At 46.7% G+C, this 24,335-nt stretch overlaps 3 protein-coding genes across 2 annotated transcripts; 2 read left to right on the top strand and 1 right to left on the bottom strand.

The window, feature by feature from the left end:
* The window catches only part of LOC309614468 (uncharacterized protein), a 123,213-nt gene that overhangs the window by 34,516 nt on the left and 64,362 nt on the right, over window positions 1-24,335 (bottom strand).
* Window positions 4,585-22,690, top strand: LOC309613186 (speedy protein E3-like; the record flags this gene model as incomplete). Its single annotated transcript, XM_082359730.1, has 9 exons — window positions 4,585-4,688; window positions 5,081-5,622; window positions 6,083-6,141; window positions 18,218-18,287; window positions 18,562-18,736; window positions 19,171-19,520; window positions 20,173-20,231; window positions 20,734-20,819; window positions 22,348-22,690. 9 exons carry the CDS (start codon window positions 4,585-4,587, stop codon window positions 22,688-22,690), a joined length of 1,788 nt encoding a protein of 595 aa, XP_082215856.1.
* LOC309614474 (speedy protein E4A-like) lies at window positions 6,187-13,130 on the top strand. The gene is made up of 3 exons (XM_082362871.1): window positions 6,187-6,729; window positions 8,258-8,426; window positions 8,587-13,130. The coding sequence occupies exons 1-3, from the start codon at window positions 6,581-6,583 to the stop codon at window positions 8,644-8,646; spliced, it is 378 nt and encodes a 125-aa protein (XP_082218997.1). The 5' UTR covers window positions 6,187-6,580; the 3' UTR covers window positions 8,647-13,130.

Below are 24,335 nucleotides of genomic sequence, written 5' to 3'. Positions count from 1 at the left end.
ATCACACACCAGCACTGTAGGCTAGCAGAGCTCATGAACACACGTAACACAACATTACGAAGCCACAAACATCCCTTACACAACTTCTCCAAGTGCCAGAGACAAACACATTCATTAACACACCCACAGATATAGCCTCTAGGTAACAAATAAAAATATGCAGCAAGAGCATAGAACTTGAGATTATGCTTAGTGATCAACGTTTCAGGTTTCTGTCTTGCTTACAAATGACCTCGGTATCCAATGATTATCCAGTCAGTAACACAATTTAGTATCAGTTCAAGGGTTTACGTAAACTAAAGATCTTGGAATGTATCGACAAGCTGACACAGTACAAAACATAGTTACTGTTGAAATAAAGTTTGTCAGAAGAATCATTAAATGTGGCTAAACACAAATTTACATTTTTCATAACCTTAAATATTAAGTAGAAGTAATGTTAGCTTATTTGATGGGTACACCTATATAAATTTAGGAAGAACACACCCAAGTAGAATTGTTTTCAATGTATGCCTAATACTGATAAATAAGATAGGAGTAACTTTGTATTAAACCAAAACTATTAAACTAGCTTCATTTGCCAAAGATTTACCTAAATTATGTAAACTTGAAGTCTTTAAATTTCTGAGTTGATTTTTTTGTTTGTTTGTGTTTTTGACTGCACCGAGAGGCTTGCTGGATCTTAGTTCCCTGACCAGGGACTGAACCCGGGCCCTGGCAGTGAAAGCACCGAGTCCTAACCACTGCACTGCCAGGGAATTCCCTGACTTGATTTCCGTAAGAATACTTTTCTAGCACATTTAAAGTATCAGAAGTTCAAATTCCTTTCTCTCTGAGAATTTTAGGGATACATAATTTTTATAAGCACATTTGTATCTTTGTAAGCCAATCAGGACAGAAACCCTTGAATTTAAGAGACTCTACAATCTACTTTAATAGATCCAGAAGCAGAAAAACATTACATACTCACACTGTCAGAGGTAAAGGCCTTTCTGAATTACAGACACACAGACATACAGAGAAATGGAACTTTTACCTTCAGTTCTAAAGTCTTAGACATCGGTCAGGAATAAACACTCACCAGTCTAGAGATTAAAGAGCCGTTCTCCTCCCATTGGGCAAGAGATTCTTAACTGATCTGATCTGAGCTTGTCAAAGTAGACAAATAGACGAACAGAAAAGACTAAGAAAAGACTATCAAACCAGATCCTCTGCCACCTCTCACCTAACTGAGATTAGCTCTGTAGAAACTTAATCGCTTTGGAGAGACCATCAAAAGTCTTCAAACGACAGAGCCAAACTCAGAATCACTGCTGCTACAAATAGGGAAGCACTTAGCTGTAATCTGAAAACAAAGCAGAAACACAAAAGTAATAGAAGGGGAAACTAAAGAAACGGAAAGTGAGCCAAGTTCAATGGCTGCTTGGGTGGGTTCACCCCTGGGAGAGGAGAAAAGATGTACCTGGGCTTCACCGGCTCAGGAAACACACCACTTGTTGCTGGGCTTTTACAGCTTTATTTACGTATAACTGATATACAAAATCCAGCCCAGGTTTAATTTGTATAACTTGATGAGTTTGGACATATGCACACACCTGTGATACCATCACCACCATCACGGTAATATACTCATCACTTCCAAAAGATTCCTTCTATCCCTTTGTGTCTCTGTATGTGTGTTAGGAATACTTAACACAGCACCAGGTACATGAAAAGGTGCTCAACGTCACTAATCATCCGGGAAATGCAAATCAAAATCATCATGAGATATTACCTCACATCTGCTGGAATGGCTACAATTTTTTCTTTCTTTTTAAACATAGAGTTGTCAAGGTTGTAGAGAAATCGTAACCCTTGCATATTGTAGGCAGGAATGTAACATCGTGCAGGCACTGTGGAAAACAGTATGGAGTTTTCTCAAAATCTTTTAAATAAAAATTCCATATGATCCAGCAATCCCACTTCTGGGTATACAGGCCCCGCTCAGAGACATTGCAGCTTCAGTTCCAGAACACTGCAATGAAGCGAATACCGCCATAACGCAAGTCACATGAATTTTTTGGTGTACCCGTGCATGAGAAACTTACGTTTACACTATTCTGTAGTCTGTTAAGTGTGCGATAGCCTTGTGTCTAAAAAAACAACGTACATACCTTTATTGAAATATACTTTAGGGAAGAGAAATATACATCAATGGAACAGGATAGGAAGCCCAGAGATAAACCCACGCACATATGGTCACCTTATCTTTGATGAAGGAGGCAAGAATATACAGTGGAGAAAAGACAGCCTCTTCAATAAGCGGGGCTAGGAAAACTGGACAGCTACCTGTCAAAGAATGAAATGAGAACACTACCTAACACCATAACACAAAAATAAACTCAAAATGGATTAAAGACCTAAATGTAAGGCCCGACACTAGAAAACTCTTAGAGGAAAACATAGGCAGAACACTCTATCACATAAATCACAGCAAGATCCTTTTTGACCCATCTCTTAGAAAAATGGAAATAAAAACAAAAATAAACAAATGGGACCTAAGGAAACTTAAAAGCTTTTGCACAGCAAAGGAAACCATAAACAAGACAAAAAAACAACCCTCAGAGTGGGAGAAAATATTTGTAAACGAAGCAACTGACAAAGGATTCACCTCCAAAATATACAAGCGGCTCACGCAGCTCAATATCAAAAAAACAAACAACTCAATCCAAAAATGGACACAAGACCTCGATGGACATTTCTCCAAAGAAGATATAAGATTGCCAACAAACACGTGAAAAGGATGCTCAACAACACTAATCATTAGAGAAATGCAAATCAAAACTACAATGAGGTATCACCTCACACCACTCAGAATGGCCATCCTCAAAAAATCTACACACAATAAATGCTGGAGAGGGTGTGGAGAAAAGGGAACCCTCCTCCTGCACTGTTGCTGGGAACGTACATTGATACAGCCACTATGGAGAACAGTATGGAGGTTCCTTAAAAAACTAAAAATAGAACTACCATACGACCCAGCAATCCCACTACTGGGCATATACCCTGAGAAAACCATAATTCAAAAAGAGTCATGTACCAAAATGTTCATTGCAGCTCTATTTACAATAGCCAGGACATGGAAGCAACCTAAGTGTCCATCATCGGATGAATGGATAAAGAAGATGTGGCACATATATACAATGGAATATTACTCAGCCATAAAAAGAAATGAAATGGAGGTATTTGTCGTGAGGTGGATGGAGTTAGAGTCTGTCGTACAGAGTGAAGTAAGTCAGAAAGAGAAAAGCAAATACAGTATGCTAACACATATATATGGAATCTAAGGGAAAAAAAAAAAGGTCATGAAGAACCTAGTGGCAAGACGGGAATAAAGACACAGACCTACTAGAGAATGGACTTGAGGATATGGGGAGGGGGAGGGGTGAGATGTGACAGGGTGAGAGAGTGGCATGGACATATATACACTACCAAATGTAAAATAGATAGCTAGTGGGAAGCAGCCGCATAGCACAGGGAGATCAGCTCGGTGCTTTGTGACCACCTAGAGGGGCGGGATAGGGAGGGTGGCAGGAAGGGAGATGCAAGAGGAAAGAGATATGGGAACATATGTATATGTATAACTGATTCACTTTGTTATAAAGCAGAAACTAACACACCATTGTAAAGCAATTATACTCCAATAAAGATGTTTAAAAAAAAAAAAAATTTTGGTAAGTAGACTAGAATTTCTTAATTGGAATCGAGGGGCAGGCTTTGGACAATCCATGGACTTTGTGAAATCCAAAGGTGCCCTTTTTTGTTGTTTTGTGTTTGTTTGTAGACCCCCTTTGAAGGGTGCGTGAGCACCTGTACTTCTCTCTGATTTTAGCTTCTCAAAATGGCTCTTGGACTCAAAGGTGCCTGAGGGTGGCGGACGTGTGCTCCCCCAGTACAGAATTCTGAACACAGTGTCAGTACACATTGAGCAGAAGCGCTCTGCCAAACTGCGTGTTTTAACGTAACTTTTCAATCCAGTCAGTCAGTGCACCTGGGATCTTTTTTTACATACCTATCTCACTCTTATAAGGCTTAACCGTTGCTGCTTCCCCTAAGTTTCCTTGTCCCTCTCCCCACTCTCCCACCAGGCCGTGGAAAAGGAATGCGAGCGAGGGGGAGAGTCCAGCAGGGAGAGGACAGCGCACCTGCTGGGAAGCGGTAAAGAGGGGTCCGGACACCTTGAGGGGGGTTTTGGAGGACGGGCAGAGGTTGGGTCAGTGGCAGGAGATACCATTTACCCCTGATCTCTGGGACAAGCGCACACATAGGTCTGACAGTTACTTGTGTTTTCATTCAAACTGGCTGCCAGGTTGGAATGACCCATGATGATGTCACAGGCTTCCGACCTTCCTGATTGGAAGGACCAGACTCCGTGGCGCTCGGCAGCAGAGGTGGACAATAGCATCTCGCCAGAGCTTTTCTCCACTGCCAGTTGCCCCGCAGCTCGGAGAAGGGACGACCACTTGTGTTTTGCCCAAGTCCAGAAGAAGAGTTGGGACAAAGCAGAGTCTAGGCGTCGAGGAAGGGAAGAGTTTGGGAGAAATCATGGCCAATCGTCAACCGAGTTCCCAGGTTGAGGACCAGGACTCCCAGCCCAGCTCCTCAGGGTACCCCCTGGAGGTGACTGTCAACGAAGAAAGCCCAGGACCGTCAGGTGAGGGAGCTGGCACGAGAAGGAACTTCAGAGGCTTGACCAGTAAGGAGGAGAGGGTACAGAGGTCGGGAAGGAGCACCTGCGTCAGGTGCCTATGAAAGAAGGGAGACATTCGGAAAGCCAGGGATTGAGGGAGGAGAGGACAGGAGCTGGGGACACGGAAAACCTGGGAAGCAAGAAAGAGGGTTAGGAGATGAGATCCAAGGATGAGAGAGGGGAAGAGAGGAAACAAGGGGAGGGTTCTTTTTCTTCTTTTTTCCTAGTGGGAGAAATTATCTACCATGAGAAAGAGTTTTCAGGACAGGAAGCCGGAAAAATGACAAAATGAGTCAGGGGAGGGATAGGTAGATATGGACAGAGAAAGATGGAAAGATGACTTGGGGCAAGGTCAGAGGTCTATACGACTGAAAAGGGTAGGGGTGTTTCGGGGGGGAGGCGGAGTCGGGGTGGGGTTGGGTGGTCACCAGTGGCTGAATTCCCAAGACGAGAACGTCCTATTGTAGTCTCTTGTCTTTTCTCAGCCCCCTGGGCCGGCTGCAGCTCCCCGCCTCAGCGCCCTGGCTCTAAGAGGAAGAGGTCAGTGGCGTTCAGAGAGGAGGAGGAGGAGGGCGAGCCGGCCACTGAGGCCCAGGACACCTGGGTCGTGGAGTCGCTGAGTGGGCTCAAGATGAAGCTCAAGCGACAGCGGGTGTCTTCAGTGCTGCCTGAGCACCACGAGGTCTTCACCAGGATGCTCGGTAAGGACCAGCACCACCCACCCACCGCCCAGCACCCTCCAATCCTATACTTGAAAAACAAACAAACAAAAACTTCCAATGACTACACTTTCCCAATGGAAAAGAATTCCCTGCTACTTGGTGCACTCTCCGTCCCTGGCGGACTGTCTACGGATAAAGGACACAGGGGACACATAAATGATACAGGATTAGGTTAGACTCACAAATGATACAAGACTGGGTTAGATTTAGAAATGATACAGGATTAGGTTCGCTTGGTTTCAACTGTACCCCTGAGACTCTAGCTCTTACTGGCCTTTTGAATCTTACTGGCGTGGGACGGCGGGAGGGGGTGGGGGGCAACACAAGCCACCTTCGCCCCCTGACGTGACTGTCAATTGAGAAATTGGCTGTGAGTAACTCCATGCCCTCTGCACTGGTACGTGAATGCATGATGAAGGGGCATCACTCCCTGTCACTCGGCCCCCCTAGAAGGGGAGTCACCCCTTTTCCTCCCACAGTGAATGGTCTTCCCTCCCCTCTTCCCATCAGCTTCACCCTGGGCCACATCTTGGCATTTCCCCAGGGGGGGGGCGTGGTTCTCCCTCTTGGCTCTGGAATGCTCCCACGACAGCCCTGTTCCCACTGGCAAACATCTGCCCTCTTTTCACAGAGGATCCCGTCATTAGGAAATTCCTCGCCTGGGACAAAACCCTGCAAGTATCTGACAAGGTAAGTCCCCCACTGAGATGGATTCCTGCTCCAGAGCCTGTCCTGGGTGGGCACGCGGGGTGCTTTCTACACCCACGTTTCCACTCCCCTCCCAACCTGATGCCTTGTCAACACTTCCCTCCAGGGGCCTCGAGGTCCCCTCTGGGATCTGAGCCCCAGGTGTGCCCCTTTGGTGGTTGCTGCCTAAGTCCCCTCTCCTCTCAGCTCCTGGGGACTCGCCTTGGCTCCGGTTCATCAAACACCGTCCAGTGCCAGCGGCCCTAAGTCCACGCCCTCAAACCCACAGCCTCCCATCCTTGGAGCGTCGCAAACTCTGACCTTCTGTCCTCTACCCTCCCCCAAATAATCAGGCTCACCCAACACGGGGGTCTCTTCTCCAAGTGGCACCACCCATTCCTCGTCCCCTGCTCCCTTATCCCACTGTTTTTCCTCTTCCACGATGTGGAAGATGTGCCTCTTTTCTGGCAAGCTTCTCCTACGTTTTTTTCCCTCTTTCCATCAGTATCTCCTGTCGATGGTGATAGCTTATTTCAGCCGGGCCGGGCTCTTCTCCTGGCAATTCCAGAGAATCCATTTCTTTATAGCTCTGTGAGTATCTTGCTCCGTCCCCTCCATCAATATTCAACACCCTGGGAGGGCGCAGGGAGAGACCTGGGGCTCTGACCTTTCATCTATTTTTTTAAACCCCTCTGTACCGTTTACTCTGGCTGTGAAAATGACAGGATTACGGTAGAGTGGTTTCTTTTTCAAACGAAGTTATGTTTTTTACACCATTCATTGTCAAAACAAACTGCCCTAATGTCAATTAAAACACTGAACGAAACAAAGCAAAACACGAAACCTTCCTAAGAGGAGAGGAAGAAAGAACTGACACCATCCTGCCCACAAGTAAATAGACTTGAGACGTTTCCGGTTCTGATTCTCCGGTCTCGGGTCTTCCCACATCAGCACCAAGTGTGATTATCTTCCGTTTCTGCGTTCCCACGACAAATGCCACAATCGGGGCCCTTATCACATAGCGCGGACCTGGTAGAAAATGCTCCCCACTGATGTTTCTTCCACGTCTCCCAAGCCAGTCGGCTCTATCTGCCTGAATGTCCTTCCAAAACCCAGGTCTGACCGCGTCACACAATGTCATTGGCTAATTACGTGCCAAATCAAGGCCAGAGTTCTGGGTTGGAATTCAACTCTCTCTGCAGTCTCCATCACACTGTCCTGACACTTTATTCCTTTGTGTCACTGTTCCTTCCACATACCCTGCCCTCTAAGTTTCTATTGTGCTTTTCTGTCCAGGGATCTTTCCCACACATTTACCTGAAGAAAATGACCCTATCCTTAAAGTGGGTTCAAACACCAAAACCTTCACGATGCCTGATCTCCCTAACTTCTGCATCCCGGAGGCACTTTAGTTAAAATCGTATTAGAATGTGATGCTTTGCATTACAGTCATTTCTTATCTCCCCCCTTCCCCTTCCCCAGTCCCATTAGACTAGACACAATGTGGAAGGCAGGTCTTGTCAAAATGTCAATGCATTCCCAAAACACTCAGCACAATTCTTTTCATTTTGCGAATGTCTGTTATTGTGAGTCTTCGAGGTAATCAGTATTGCATTTGGCTACGAGATAAAATGTTCATTCATTCATTCATTCATTCATTCATCTAATGAAACCTTATAAAGTACACCCTACACGCTGGGGAATATGAGGTGATGGGAGCAGAGATTCACAAAAGGCTGTTGAATTAATGCATCAAGATGAACCAAGCCCTAAATGTGTCCTTTGGTAGGAGAGGGATGAATGCAGAAATAGATCAGATCAGCTCCTGCCCTCAGGAACTGTACATACACCTACAACATAGGGAGAGAGGTGTGTGCGCATACAACAAGTTGAAGGGAACAGGGGGTTTGGATTTTGTCCCCGGCATCAAGGTGTGAGAGGCACCCTTGCGAAGGTCCTGCCTGGCCAGTGGCGCCTTGATAACTGGGCGGCCCTCGGGGACGCTGGGCAGGGCTGGGTGGGTCGTGTCAGGATGCTCAGCCCGCCTCTTTTCTGGGAAGCTGATCTCAAGGGGAGGCCCTTCCTGTGCTGATGACAGCCACCTGATGTCTTTCCCCAGCTATGTGGCCAACGACATGGAAGAGGACAACCAGGCCCCCAAACAGGCCATCTTTTCGTTCCTCTATGGAAAGAACCGCTCCCAGCGTCCCTTGTTCCACAAACTGCGTCTCCAGTTCATCCGTTCCATGGGCTGGAACGCTAGGGTCACTCGGGAAGAGTGCGAGCAGGTGGGTGGGCTGTGGCGGTCTGGGGGAGGGGCAGGGCCGGAGAGGAGGTGGGGATCATGGGGGATTCGGTCTGGGACTTGGGGACGGACGACAAAGAACCGGACGCGGGGCACGGGGAGGCAGCGTCATCCTCATTTCCAGGGGCTGTTTGTCGTTCCAGATCCAGGCTTTTGATCCAGAGCTCTGGGTGTGGGGAAGAGATCGCGCCCTCTTGCCCTAGAGGCCCCAGGACCACGCAGGCCTGAGGTCATCGGCCTGCGCAAAGGTAGGTCTGCGTCCGCAAAGGTGCGGGCGGAATGAACGCGTTGCTTACTGAGGAAATCGGAGGAATCCCACTGCTGGACCCACATCACCTCTCACGCTGTGAAGGGGGCCAGCCGGGCACACAGCCACACGCCGACTCAGCGCCCAGCCGCGGCCTCACAGCCACACACACACACCAGCACCGTGGGACCCGTGGGCGCCAGACCTCGGGGAAACCAGTCTGTCACAGACGCATGGGTCTCACTGAAGTCATTTCACCCAAAGCAATTGGGTCCAAATAACAGCTTTGATGAGATGGTGATTTTTTTCCATATACGGTGTTTCGAGTTTCTCTTTTTAATTCATTTTTGGCCTTACATCCCTCAGGGATATGGGTTCTAGGATTTACCTACCACAAAGTAAATGTCTACAAACAGGATATTAGATGGAACAGCCTACACGTTCAATAAGAAAAGACCAATTATGACTAGCTTTATTTTCATCCAAATTTACTTTCCAATTGCTTACGGCCAGATCACCTGTGACTCTTTATTTCCCCTGACTCACCGCTTCTGGACCAATGATTCCTCTTGTACAAGTCACCTTTTCCCCCCCAACTTTATGGTCAAGACGGTTTATCAGAACGAGTGAAGGTTAAGGAATGCCATCTTCAGCATGGCTTATTACAATGGACACATTAGAGTTCTAGATGTGGGCAGAGGACTGAGCAAACATTTGGTTGAAATCTTGCAAACTAGCTGCCTTAGTCCCTTCGACCTGCCCTAACAAGATACTACAGACTGCGTGGCTTATAAACAACAGACCACAGTCTCTTTTACGAGGGCAATAATCTCATTCATGAGGGCTCTACCCCATGACCTAATAACCTCCCAAAGACCCCCACCCTCCTAATACCAGCCCCTTAGCGGTTAAGATTTTAAGATTTCAACATAAGAATTTGGGGGGACACAAACATTCAGCCCATAACACTAACCAAGTCTAGGACTGACTATTATTTAAACATTAGGATCCAGGGACTTCCCTGGTGGCTCAGGGGTTAAGAATCCGCCTGCCAAAGCAGGGCACACGGGTTCGAGCCCTCGTCCGGGAAGACCCCGCATGCCGCGGAGCAACTAAGCCCGTGCACCACAACTACTGAGCCTGCGCTCTAGAGCCCGCGAGCCACAACTACTGAGCCTGCGCTCTAGAGCCCGCGAGCCACAACTACTGAGCCTGCGCTCTAGAGCCCACGAGCCACAACTACTGAGCCTGCGCTCTAGAGCCCACGAGCCACAACTACTGAGCCTGTACTCTAGAGCCCGCAAGCCACAACTACTGAGCCTGTGCGCGCCTAGAGCCCGTGCTCCGCCACAAGAGAAGCGTCATGAGAAGCAACAGAGAGTGGTCCTCGCTCACCACAACTAGAGAAAGCCCATGCGCAGCAACAAAGACCCAATGCAGCCAAAAATAAAATAAAGAAAATAAGTCAATTAAAAATTAATAATAAACTAGACATTAGGATCCAGGATTAGCATTAGGGAACAGGCAGCAGGTCTCCTGGTCCACGATGCTGACCGGTCAGTGATGTCTGTAGTGTGGTTCCAAGTTCAGAATTTAAGTGGTGCCAAAGGACCAAGGTGAGTTAAGACTAAAGCAGCATTCTCCAAATGCCAGCTCCCTGAGCAGAATCACCTGGAGTCTTGGCTATAAAGCAGATGACTGGGCCTGGCCTTAGGTGTATTCAGTAGTTTTTGCAGTCAGGCTCACCAAACTCCAAGAATCGCACTTGAAAACAATGAATGGTTCAGGATTGGGGCTCCGAATGGAGAATTTCAGATAAAACTGCAATCATAAATGAGTCTCAATTCTGGTGAGAACTAAGAATGTGAAAACCTTTGTATCTGGACAGTTGCCACTTTGAAATCTGACGTCCTTGCTCCTTCTCTTACTTCCAGATCACAGAGCCCAGGAGAGATGAGGATGTTGCACAGGAGGTCAATCCACACGCTGACGACAGCCGTGAGGAAGGGAGGGAGAAGCCTCTTGTGCAGATGATCGGGAAGAACCCAGCGTCTTCCAGAATGAGCTCAAGAGAGTTTTCGTGTCACACTCCTGGGAGCGGGGCATGCTTCTAGGAGTCTGTGGCAGGACAATAAGAAATCAGGGTTCTGTCACGTTCCATCCCTTTGGAAGGCACCACCCCAATTTTCAGATCATTTCATTCAAATCTCCCCTGGGATGAACACTGGAGGTCCCATTTTTTACACACTTCTTTGCCCCAGTCTAGAAGCATTTGAAGGTGGCGTGTAGGGGGCTCAGAACAGGAGGGAATAACTTTAAAATATATAATTAGAGCCACACGGTCATGACTGATGACTTAACTTTCACTGGCTTATTTTGAAAATGTCACCTATAAAATTATTGTATTTTTATATTTTATATTTATAGATGTATTTTAAATAGTTTTGAAATAGTCTTCATTGTGAAACATCTTATTCCCACCAAGTTTTGTGATGAGTATTACAGCTGTTGTATATTTACACCTATATACAATTTTATTCACATTTTCAAGAGAGATTTTTGGTTTTATCTATTACATAATACACATTTTATCTATTACATAATATTTCCATTCTACTTATAGCTAGGTGGGTATTTCCTCCCAATTCTTGTAAGCATAAATTTGTACATTGTTAGTTCTCATTACTGAATTGTGGGAATTCAGTCGTAAGTTTTTAACTTGTCTCAACAAGTTCGTATGTTATTTTAGATTATTAAAGAGTACCGTGCAATGCAGCTTTTGGGGAAATATAATAAAGATGAAAGTCTTCTCACAGTCATGATGTGTGTGGTCATTACCAGTGTGCTTCGCCTGTTTGCTGCCCGATGAGGTGTGGCTTAATGGCGTTGTGATTATCCAACCACATTTCTTAACTCTGAAAAATAATCCTGAATTATTTTTCATGGAGGAAAAACTGCAGAAGATGAGGCAGATCTTGCATCATTCAGGACTCCAATACTGAGAGACAAGTGTTGGGTAAAAGGAAACACGGCTTTACTGAGGAAGCCGGCAGCCCAGGGGGGAAGGTGGACTCGTCCCAAAGAACCTACTCTCCCCTCCTGAGGTTTTGCTTGAGGACTATATAGGGAAAAGAGAAAGGGGCTGCATGTTGAAGACAGGGTTACAGGGTGCGTGATCAGCTCACGGACATTCTTCTGATTGGTCGGTGGTGAGGTAGCGGGGACTCAACATCATCAGCCTTCTGCTTCCAACGGGTCTGGGGTCTGCGTGCTTGTGGGCAGCATGCAGTTAACTTCTTCCACCTGCTGGGGGTTTCAGTCTCTGCAAAACAGCTCCAAGGACGTGCCTCATACTATTACCCCATAGCCCTTGAGGAGCAACTAAAGGCCCTGGACTTCGTTTAACGGCTAAAGTATGATGATTTTGTCTTTGCTGTTTTTTCGACCGCGCCACGCAGCTTGTGGGATCTTAGTTCCCTGACCAGGGATCAAACACAGGCCTCTAGCAGTGGACGCGCACAGTCCTAACCCCTGAAATGCCAGGGAATTCCTGACAGTCCACTTTAAAGAGAAAAAACCAGACCAAAAGGAACACACTTTTAAGGAAGCTTAACTTTCTCAGAAACGCAGAAATTTTGTTGTGCATTTATTTTCTTTCTTTTTTTCTTTTAATACATTTATTTATTTATTTATTTATTTATTTATTTATTTTTCTCTGCGTTGGGTCTTCGCTGTTGCACGTAGGCTCTCTCTAGTTGCGGTGAGCGGGGGCTTCTCTTCGTTGTGGTGCGTCGGCTGCTCAATGCGGTGGCTTCTCTTGTTGCGGAGCATGGGCTCTAGGCACGTGGGTTCCAGTAGTTGTGGCTCGCGGGCTCTAGAGGATTTTTTATTGTTTACTTTTTGCAAGTATTCATCAAATGCGTATTACCTGAATGAATGACAAATCATTTCTTCCAGCAATCCTCAAACTGCTTAAAACTATGACAATATTGAGCGTTTCAAATTTCATATGACCTCACTCTCTCCGTGTTCTAGTTTCTAAAAGCATGTGGGATCTTCCCGGACCAGGGCTCGAACCCGTGTGCCTTGCGCTGGCAGGCGGATTCTTAACCGCTGCACCACCAGGGAAGTCCCTGTGCATTTATTTTCAAGAAAATAAGGCGGCCGGATGAATTCACAACTAGGGGCAGAAAGCTCTTCCTGTGAGATACAGAATCTCTGCTGTTTAGGCAGATTTAGAGAACAACTTTTCCAACCACTTATTAAGGAGACCAATACTCCACGAAAAATTATATCATTTTTACAGAGAGAAAACCAAACTCCAGCTTTGCATCAATATAATATTTGATACTTAAGAGAACCATAAGCTCTTTTTTGAAAATCTCTGCAATAAACATCAAAACTGAGCCACCTTCGGCTGAGACCAATACAATTCCCTTTCCACCAATCTCCTACAACTTTCTAGATTCATTCAGGTGGTGTCCTTCACTATCCTCTTTCTGGTGCTGGAACAATCGGTCATTTTACTTTAGGACCAAACTATTTTTGTTCCTGTTAATAAACAAAACTACATCTCATCATCTTGCATACAAAGTTGTACCTCTCGGTTGCTGGAACCAAGCAGGACCCTGCAGGGCCCTTCCGTGTCCCCTGCCTCTTGCTTGTAAAACAGCTGCAGTCTCCCAGGCCTCCCCTGAGTCACAAAACAACAGGTTCAAGCAGTTCACGATTAGGACAACAGCAGTCACAGACTCTTTAGGTCCTCCCCAAGGACATAAGTAACAGTGTCAGAGACACATTCCTAACTTGTTTGGCAGATACTAAAACCGCTACAAGAGGAGAGAGCTAACTGTATGATGACCAGACTGGAGCTATGACGTAAGCTGCTCCATCTTGAGCAGACCTGAACCAATGGCTTACACAATTCCAGGAACTGGCCTCAAGGAAATGGGAACAAACCAACACTGGACTTGAAGATTAACTGTGCCGGAAACAATCAACATGACACTGACCACACCACTGCATGACCAATGTCAAGATGATGGTCAGAGCTGACTGTGCTACTCTGCATGTAGCCCCCACCTGCACAGCCCAGAGACTTCCCGTCTTTTCCCTGTAAACCCCTTTTCCCTCTAACTGGCAACTGGGAGATGCTGTGGGGGACACTAGTCCACCATCTTCCCACGTTGCCAGCTTCCTGAATAAAGCATCGTTCTTCTTCCACCAACCCTTGTCTCTGGAACATTGACTTCTGAGCGATGAGCAGCTGCACCTGAGTTCTGTTCCAGCCGATAACATTACTATTGCTCAAGCCTCATTCATATTATATTCATAACAACTTTGAACCAAAGTTACTTCCATTGCACAAAGAAAACTAGGAGTGAATAACTGACAACTGCCCATCACACACCAGCACTGTAGGCTAGCAGAGCTCATGAACACACGTAACACAACATTACGAAGCCACAAACATCCCTTACACAACTTCTCCAAGTGCCAGAGACAAACACATTCATTAACACACCCACAGATATAGCCTCTAGGTAACAAATAAAAATATGCAGCAAGAGCATAGAACTTGAGATTATGCTTAGTGATCAACGTTTCAGGTTTCTGTCTTGCTTACAAATGACCTCGGTATCCAATGATTATCCAGTCAGTAACACAATTTAGTATCAGTTCAAGGGTTTACGTAAACTAAAGATCTTGGAATGTATCGACAAGCTGACACAGTACAAAACATAGTTACTGTTGAAATAAAGTTTGTCAGAAGAATCATTAAATGTGGCTAAACACAAATTTACATTTTTCATAACCTTAAATATTAAGTAGAAGTAATGTTAGCTTATTTGATGGGTACACCTATATAAATTTAGGAAGAACACACCCAAGTAGAATTGTTTTCAATGTATGCCTAATACTGATAAATAAGATAGGAGTAACTTTGTATTAAACCAAAACTATTAAACTAGCTTCATTTGCCAAAGATTTACCTAAATTATGTAAACTTGAAGTCTTTAAATTTCTGAGTTGATTTTTTTGTTTGTTTGTGTTTTTGACTGCACCGAGAGGCTTGCTGGATCTTAGTTCCCTGACCAGGGACTGAACCCGGGCCCTGGCAGTGAAAGCACCGAGTCCTAACCACTGCACTGCCAGGGAATTCCCTGACTTGATTTCCGTAAGAATACTTTTCTAGCACATTTAAAGTATCAGAAGTTCAAATTCCTTTCTCTCTGAGAATTTTAGGGATACATAATTTTTATAAGCACATTTGTATCTTTGTAAGCCAATCAGGACAGAAACCCTTGAATTTAAGAGACTCTACAATCTACTTTAATAGATCCAGAAGCAGAAAAACATTACATACTCACACTGTCAGAGGTAAAGGCCTTTCTGAATTACAGACACACAGACATACAGAGAAATGGAACTTTTACCTTCAGTTCTAAAGTCTTAGACATCGGTCAGGAATAAACACTCACCAGTCTAGAGATTAAAGAGCCGTTCTCCTCCCATTGGGCAAGAGATTCTTAACTGATCTGATCTGAGCTTGTCAAAGTAGACAAATAGACGAACAGAAAAGACTAAGAAAAGACTATCAAACCAGATCCTCTGCCACCTCTCACCTAACTGAGATTAGCTCTGTAGAAACTTAATCGCTTTGGAGAGACCATCAAAAGTCTTCAAACGACAGAGCCAAACTCAGAATCACTGCTGCTACAAATAGGGAAGCACTTAGCTGTAATCTGAAAACAAAGCAGAAACACAAAAGTAATAGAAGGGGAAACTAAAGAAACGGAAAGTGAGCCAAGTTCAATGGCTGCTTGGGTGGGTTCACCCCTGGGAGAGGAGAAAAGATGTACCTGGGCTTCACCGGCTCAGGAAACACACCACTTGTTGCTGGGCTTTTACAGCTTTATTTACGTATAACTGATATACAAAATCCAGCCCAGGTTTAATTTGTATAACTTGATGAGTTTGGACATATGCACACACCTGTGATACCATCACCACCATCACGGTAATATACTCATCACTTCCAAAAGATTCCTTCTATCCCTTTGTGTCTCTGTATGTGTGTTAGGAATACTTAACACAGCACCAGGTACATGAAAAGGTGCTCAACGTCACTAATCATCCGGGAAATGCAAATCAAAATCATCATGAGATATTACCTCACATCTGCTGGAATGGCTACAATTTTTTCTTTCTTTTTAAACATAGAGTTGTCAAGGTTGTAGAGAAATCGTAACCCTTGCATATTGTAGGCAGGAATGTAACATCGTGCAGGCACTGTGGAAAACAGTATGGAGTTTTCTCAAAATCTTTTAAATAAAAATTCCATATGATCCAGCAATCCCACTTCTGGGTATACAGGCCCCGCTCAGAGACATTGCAGCTTCAGTTCCAGAACACTGCAATGAAGCGAATACCGCCATAACGCAAGTCACATGAATTTTTTGGTGTACCCGTGCATGAGAAACTTACGTTTACACTATTCTGTAGTCTGTTAAGTGTGCGATAGCCTTGTGTCTAAAAAAACAACGTACATACCTTTATTGAAATATACTTTAGGGAAGAGAAATATACATCAATGGAACAGGATAGGAAGCCCAGAGATAAACCCACGCACATATGGTCACCTTATCTTTGATGAAGGAGGCAAGAATATACAGTGGAGAAAAGACAGCCTCTTCAATAAGCGGGGCTAGGAAAACTGGACAGCTACCTGTCAAAGAATGAAATGAGAACACTACCTAACACCATAACACAAAAATAAACTCAAAATGGATTAAAGACCTAAATGTAAGGCCCGACACTAGAAAACTCTTAGAGGAAAACATAGGCAGAACACTCTATCACATAAATCACAGCAAGATCCTTTTTGACCCATCTCTTAGAAAAATGGAAATAAAAACAAAAATAAACAAATGGGACCTAAGGAAACTTAAAAGCTTTTGCACAGCAAAGGAAACCATAAACAAGACAAAAAAACAACCCTCAGAGTGGGAGAAAATATTTGTAAACGAAGCAACTGACAAAGGATTCACCTCCAAAATATACAAGCGGCTCACGCAGCTCAATATCAAAAAAACAAACAACTCAATCCAAAAATGGACACAAGACCTCGATGGACATTTCTCCAAAGAAGATATAAGATTGCCAACAAACACGTGAAAAGGATGCTCAACAACACTAATCATTAGAGAAATGCAAATCAAAACTACAATGAGGTATCACCTCACACCACTCAGAATGGCCATCCTCAAAAAATCTACACACAATAAATGCTGGAGAGGGTGTGGAGAAAAGGGAACCCTCCTCCTGCACTGTTGCTGGGAACGTACATTGATACAGCCACTATGGAGAACAGTATGGAGGTTCCTTAAAAAACTAAAAATAGAACTACCATACGACCCAGCAATCCCACTACTGGGCATATACCCTGAGAAAACCATAATTCAAAAAGAGTCATGTACCAAAATGTTCATTGCAGCTCTATTTACAATAGCCAGGACATGGAAGCAACCTAAGTGTCCATCATCGGATGAATGGATAAAGAAGATGTGGCACATATATACAATGGAATATTACTCAGCCATAAAAAGAAATGAAATGGAGGTATTTGTCGTGAGGTGGATGGAGTTAGAGTCTGTCGTACAGAGTGAAGTAAGTCAGAAAGAGAAAAGCAAATACAGTATGCTAACACATATATATGGAATCTAAGGGAAAAAAAAAAAGGTCATGAAGAACCTAGTGGCAAGACGGGAATAAAGACACAGACCTACTAGAGAATGGACTTGAGGATATGGGGAGGGGGAGGGGTGAGATGTGACAGGGTGAGAGAGTGGCATGGACATATATACACTACCAAATGTAAAATAGATAGCTAGTGGGAAGCAGCCGCATAGCACAGGGAGATCAGCTCGGTGCTTTGTGACCACCTAGAGGGGCGGGATAGGGAGGGTGGCAGGAAGGGAGATGCAAGAGGAAAGAGATATGGGAACATATGTATATGTATAACTGATTCACTTTGTTATAAAGCAGAAACTAACACACCATTGTAAAGCAATTATACTCCAATAAAGATGTTTAAAAAAAAAAAAATTTTGGTAAGTAGACTAGAATTTCTTAATTGGAATCGAGGGGCAGGCTTTGGACAATCCATGGACTTTGTGAAATCCAAAGGTGCCCTTTTTTGTTGTTTTGTGTTTGTTTGTAGACCCCCTTTGAAGGGTGCGTGAGCACCTGTACTTCTCTCTGATTTTAGCTTCTCAAAATGGCTCTTGGACTCAAAGGTGCCTGAGGGTGGCGGACGTGTGCTCCCCCAGTACAGAATTCTGAACACAGTGTCAGTACACATTGAGCAAAAGCGCTCTGCCAAACTGCGTGTTTTAACGTAACTTTTCAATCCAGTCAGTCAGTGCACCTGGGATCTTTTTTTACATACCTATCTCACTCTTATAAGGCTTAACCGTTGCTGCTTCCCCTAAGTTTCCTTGTCCCTCTCCCCACTCTCCCACCAGGCCGTGGAAAAGGAATGCGAGCGAGGGGGAGAGTCCAGCAGGGAGAGGACAGCGCACCTGCTGGGAAGCGGTAAAGAGGGGTCCGGACACCTTGAGGGGGGTTTTGGAGGACGGGCAGAGGTTGGGTCAGTGGCAGGAGATACCATTTACCCCTGATCTCTGGGACAAGCGCACACATAGGTCTGACAGTTACTTGTGTTTTCATTCAAACTGGCTGCCAGGTTGGAATGACCCATGATGATGTCACAGGCTTCCGACCTTCCTGATTGGAAGGACCAGACTCCGTGGCGCTCGGCAGCAGAGGTGGACAATAGCATCTCGCCAGAGCTTTTCTCCACTGCCAGTTGCCCCGCAGCTCGGAGAAGGGACGACCACTTGTGTTTTGCCCAAGTCCAGAAGAAGAGTTGGGACAAAGCAGAGTCTAGGCGTCGAGGAAGGGAAGAGTTTGGGAGAAATCATGGCCAATCGTCAACCGAGTTCCCAGGTTGAGGACCAGGACTCCCAGCCCAGCTCCTCAGGGTACCCCCTGGAGGTGACTGTCAACGAAGAAAGCCCAGGACCGTCAGGTGAGGGAGCTGGCACGAGAAGGAACTTCAGAGGCTTGACCAGTAAGGAGGAGAGGGTACAGAGGTCGGGAAGGAGCACCTGCGTCAGGTGCCTATGAAAGAAGGGAGACATTCGGAAAGCCAGGGATTGAGGGAGGAGAGGACAGGAGCTGGGGACACGGAAAACCTGGGAAGCAAGAAAGAGGGTTAGGAGATGAGATCCAAGGATGAGAGAGGGGAAGAGAGGAAACAAGGGGAGGGTTCTTTTTCTTCTTTTTTCCTAGTGGGAGAAATTATCTACCATGAGAAAGAGTTTTCAGGACAGGAAGCCGGAAAAATGACAAAATGAGTCAGGGGAGGGATAGGTAGATATGGACAGAGAAAGATGGAAAGATGACTTGGGGCAAGGTCAGAGGTCTATACGACTGAAAAGGGTAGGGGTGTTTCGGGGGGGAGGCGGAGTCGGGGTGGGGTTGGGTGGTCACCAGTGGCTGAATTCCCAAGACGAGAACGTCCTATTGTAGTCTCTTGTCTTTTCTCAGCCCCCTGGGCCGGCTGCAGCTCCCCGCCTCAGCGCCCTGGCTCTAAGAGGAAGAGGTCAGTGGCGTTCAGAGAGGAGGAGGAGGAGGGCGAGCCGGCCACTGAGGCCCAGGACACCTGGGTCGTGGAGTCGCTGAGTGGGCTCAAGATGAAGCTCAAGCGACAGCGGGTGTCTTCAGTGCTGCCTGAGCACCACGAGGTCTTCACCAGGATGCTCGGTAAGGACCAGCACCACCCACCCACCGCCCAGCACCCTCCAATCCTATACTTGAAAAACAAACAAACAAAAACTTCCAATGACTACACTTTCCCAATGGAAAAGAATTCCCTGCTACTTGGTGCACTCTCCGTCCCTGGCGGACTGTCTACGGATAAAGGACACAGGGGACACATAAATGATACAGGATTAGGTTAGACTCACAAATGATACAAGACTGGGTTAGATTTAGAAATGATACAGGATTAGGTTCGCTTGGTTTCAACTGTACCCCTGAGACTCTAGCTCTTACTGGCCTTTTGAATCTTACTGGCGTGGGACGGCGGGAGGGGGTGGGGGGCAACACAAGCCACCTTCGCCCCCTGACGTGACTGTCAATTGAGAAATTGGCTGTGAGTAACTCCATGCCCTCTGCACTGGTACGTGAATGCATGATGAAGGGGCATCACTCCCTGTCACTCGGCCCCCCTAGAAGGGGAGTCACCCCTTTTCCTCCCACAGTGAATGGTCTTCCCTCCCCTCTTCCCATCAGCTTCACCCTGGGCCACATCTTGGCATTTCCCCAGGGGGGGGGCGTGGTTCTCCCTCTTGGCTCTGGAATGCTCCCACGACAGCCCTGTTCCCACTGGCAAACATCTGCCCTCTTTTCACAGAGGATCCCGTCATTAGGAAATTCCTCGCCTGGGACAAAACCCTGCGAGTATCTGACAAGGTAAGTCCCCCACTGAGATGGATTCCTGCTCCAGCGCCTGTCCTGGGTGGGCACGCGGGGTGCTTTCTACACCCACGTTTCCACTCCCCTCCCAACCTGATGCCTTGTCAACACTTCCCTCCAGGGGCCTCGAGGTCCCCTCTGGGATCTGAGCCCCAGGTGTGCCCCTTTGGTGGTTGCTGCCTAAGTCCCCTCTCCTCTCAGCTCCTGGGGACTCGCCTTGGCTCCGGTTCATCAAACACCGTCCAGTGCCAGCGGCCCTAAGTCCACGCCCTCAAACCCACAGCCTCCCATCCTTGGAGCGTCGCAAACTCTGACCTTCTGTCCTCTACCCTCCCCCAAATAATCAGGCTCACCCAACACGGGGGTCTCTTCTCCAAGTGGCACCACCCATTCCTCGTCCCCTGCTCCCTTATCCCACTGTTTTTCCTCTTCCACGATGTGGAAGATGTGCCTCTTTTCTGGCAAGCTTCTCCTACGTTTTTTTCCCTCTTTCCATCAGTATCTCCTGTCGATGGTGATAGCTTATTTCAGCCGGGCCGGGCTCTTCTCCTGGCAATTCCAGAGAATCCATTTCTTTATAGCTCTGTGAGTATCTTGCTCCGTCCCCTCCATCAATATTCAACACCCTGGGAGGGCGCAGGGAGAGACCTGGGGCTCTGACCTTTCATCTATTTTTTTAAACCCCTCTGTACCGTTTACTCTGGCTGTGAAAATGACAGGATTACGGTAGAGTGGTTTCTTTTTCAAACGAAGTTATGTTTTTTACACCATTCATTGTCAAAACAAACTGCCCTAATGTCAATTAAAACACTGAACGAAACAAAGCAAAACACGAAACCTTCCTAAGAGGAGAGGAAGAAAGAACTGACACCATCCTGCCCACAAGTAAATAGACTTGAGACGTTTCCGGTTCTGATTCTCCGGTCTCGGGTCTTCCCACATCAGCACCAAGTGTGATTATCTTCCGTTTCTGCGTTCCCACGACAAATGCCACAATCGGGGCCCTTATCACATAGCGCGGACCTGGTAGAAAATGCTCCCCACTGATGTTTCTTCCACGTCTCCCAAGCCAGTCGGCTCTATCTGCCTGAATGTCCTTCCAAAACCCAGGTCTGACCGCGTCACACAATGTCATTGGCTAATTACGTGCCAAATCAAGGCCAGAGTTCTGGGTTGGAATTCAACTCTCTCTGCAGTCTCCATCACACTGTCCTGATACTTTATTCCTTTGTGTCACTGTTCCTTCCACATACCCTGCCCTCTAAGTTTCTATTGTGCTTTTCTGTCCAGGGATCTTTCCCACACATTTACCTGAAGAAAATGACCCTATCCTTAAAGTGGGTTCAAACACCAAAACCTTCACGATGCCTGATCTCCCTAACTTCTGCATCCCGGAGGCACTTTAGTTAAAATCGTATTAGAATGTGATGCTTTGCATTACAGTCATTTCTTATCTCCCCCCTTCCCCTTCCCCAGTCCCATTAGACTAGACACAATGTGGAAGGCAGGTCTTGTCAAAATGTCAATGCATTCCCAAAACACTCAGCACAATTCTTTTCATTTTGCGAATGTCTGTTATTGTGAGTCTTCGAGGTAATCAGTATTGCATTTGGCTACGAGATAAAATGTTCATTCATTCATTCATTCATTCATTCATCTAATGAAACCTTATAAAGTACACCCTACACGCTGGGGAATATGAGGTGATGGGAGCAGAGATTCACAAAAGGCTGTTGAATTAATGCATCAAGATGAACCAAGCCCTAAATGTGTCCTTTGGTAGGAGAGGGATGAATGCAGAAATAGATCAGATCAGCTCCTGCCCTCAGGAACTGTACATACACCTACAACATAGGGAGAGAGGTGTGTGCGCATACAACAAGTTGAAGGGAACAGGGGGTTTGGATTTTGTCCCCGGCATCAAGGTGTGAGAGGCACCCTTGCGAAGGTCCTGCCTGGCCAGTGGCGCCTTGATAACTGGGCGGCCCTCGGGGACGCTGGGCAGGGCTGGGTGGGTCGTGTCAGGATGCTCAGCCCGCCTCTTTTCTGGGAAGCTGATCTCAAGGGGAGGCCCTTCCTGTGCTGATGACAGCCACCTGATGTCTTTCCCCAGCTATGTGGCCAACGACATGGAAGAGGACAACCAGGCCCCCAAACAGGCCATCTTTTCGTTCCTCTATGGAAAGAACCGCTCCCAGCGTCCCTTGTTCCACAAACTGCGTCTCCAGTTCATCCGTTCCATGGGCTGGAACGCTAGGGTCACTCGGGAAGAGTGCGAGCAGGTGGGTGGGCTGTGGCGGTCTGGGGGAGGGGCAGGGCCGGAGAGGAGGTGGGGATCATGGGGGATTCGGTCTGGGACTTGGGGACGGACGACAAAGAACCGGACGCGGGGCACGGGGAGGCAGCGTCATCCTCATTTCCAGGGGCTGTTTGTCGTTCCAGATCCAGGCTTTTGATCCAGAGCTCTGGGTGTGGGGAAGAGATCGCGCCCTCTTGCCCTAGAGGCCCCAGGACCACGCAGGCCTGAGGTCATCGGCCTGCGCAAAGGTAGGTCTGCGTCCGCAAAGGTGCGGGCGGAATGAACGCGTTGCTTACTGAGGAAATCGGAGGAATCCCACTGCTGGACCCACATCACCTCTCACGCTGTGAAGGGGGCCAGCCGGGCACACAGCCACACGCCGACTCAGCGCCCAGCCGCGGCCTCACAGCCACACACACACACCAGCACCGTGGGACCCGTGGGCGCCAGACCTCGGGGAAACCAGTCTGTCACAGACGCATGGGTCTCACTGAAGTCATTTCACCCAAAGCAATTGGGTCCAAATAACAGCTTTGATGAGATGGTGATTTTTTTCCATATACGGTGTTTCGAGTTTCTCTTTTTAATTCATTTTTGGCCTTACATCCCTCAGGGATATGGGTTCTAGGATTTACCTACCACAAAGTAAATGTCTACAAACAGGATATTAGATGGAACAGCCTACACGTTCAATAAGAAAAGACCAATTATGACTAGCTTTATTTTCATCCAAATTTACTTTCCAATTGCTTACGGCCAGATCACCTGTGACTCTTTATTTCCCCTGACTCACCGCTTCTGGACCAATGATTCCTCTTGTACAAGTCACCTTTTCCCCCCCAACTTTATGGTCAAGACGGTTTATCAGAACGAGTGAAGGTTAAGGAATGCCATCTTCAGCATGGCTTATTACAATGGACACATTAGAGTTCTAGATGTGGGCAGAGGACTGAGCAAACATTTGGTTGAAATCTTGCAAACTAGCTGCCTTAGTCCCTTCGACCTGCCCTAACAAGATACTACAGACTGCGTGGCTTATAAACAACAGACCACAGTCTCTTTTACGAGGGCAATAATCTCATTCATGAGGGCTCTACCCCATGACCTAATAACCTCCCAAAGACCCCCACCCTCCTAATACCAGCCCCTTAGCGGTTAAGATTTTAAGATTTCAACATAAGAATTTGGGGGGACACAAACATTCAGCCCATAACACTAACCAAGTCTAGGACTGACTATTATTTAAACATTAGGATCCAGGGACTTCCCTGGTGGCTCAGGGGTTAAGAATCCGCCTGCCAAAGCAGGGCACACGGGTTCGAGCCCTCGTCCGGGAAGACCCCGCATGCCGCGGAGCAACTAAGCCCGTGCACCACAACTACTGAGCCTGCGCTCTAGAGCCCGCGAGCCACAACTACTGAGCCTGCGCTCTAGAGCCCGCGAGCCACAACTACTGAGCCTGCGCTCTAGAGCCCACGAGCCACAACTACTGAGCCTGCGCTCTAGAGCCCACGAGCCACAACTACTGAGCCTGTACTCTAGAGCCCGCAAGCCACAACTACTGAGCCTGTGCGCGCCTAGAGCCCGTGCTCCGCCACAAGAGAAGCGTCATGAGAAGCAACAGAGAGTGGTCCTCGCTCACCACAACTAGAGAAAGCCCATGCGCAGCAACAAAGACCCAATGCAGCCAAAAATAAAATAAAGAAAATAAGTCAATTAAAAATTAATAATAAACTAGACATTAGGATCCAGGATTAGCATTAGGGAACAGGCAGCAGGTCTCCTGGTCCACGATGCTGACC

The sequence above is a fragment of the Balaenoptera borealis genome (assembly GCF_965194805.1).
Source record: "Balaenoptera borealis genome assembly, chromosome: 16".
NCBI classification, from domain to species: Eukaryota; Metazoa; Chordata; class Mammalia; order Artiodactyla; family Balaenopteridae; genus Balaenoptera; species Balaenoptera borealis.
Note: the sequence above shows the minus strand (reverse complement) of the source record. Positions and strands in the feature narration are given on the sequence as shown.

Excerpts from the sequence above, each read along its gene's own strand:
- LOC309614474 (XM_082362871.1), top strand. The coding sequence starts at position 6,581 with ATGTGGAAGATGTGCCTCTTTTCTGGCAAGCTTCTCCTACGTTTTTTT. Across the intron at positions 6,730-8,257 it reads ATCCATTTCTTTATAGCTCT|CTATGTGGCCAACGACATGG; the intron begins GTGAGTATCTTG and ends GTCTTTCCCCAG. Across the intron at positions 8,427-8,586 it reads CTCGGGAAGAGTGCGAGCAG|ATCCAGGCTTTTGATCCAGA; the intron begins GTGGGTGGGCTG and ends TTGTCGTTCCAG.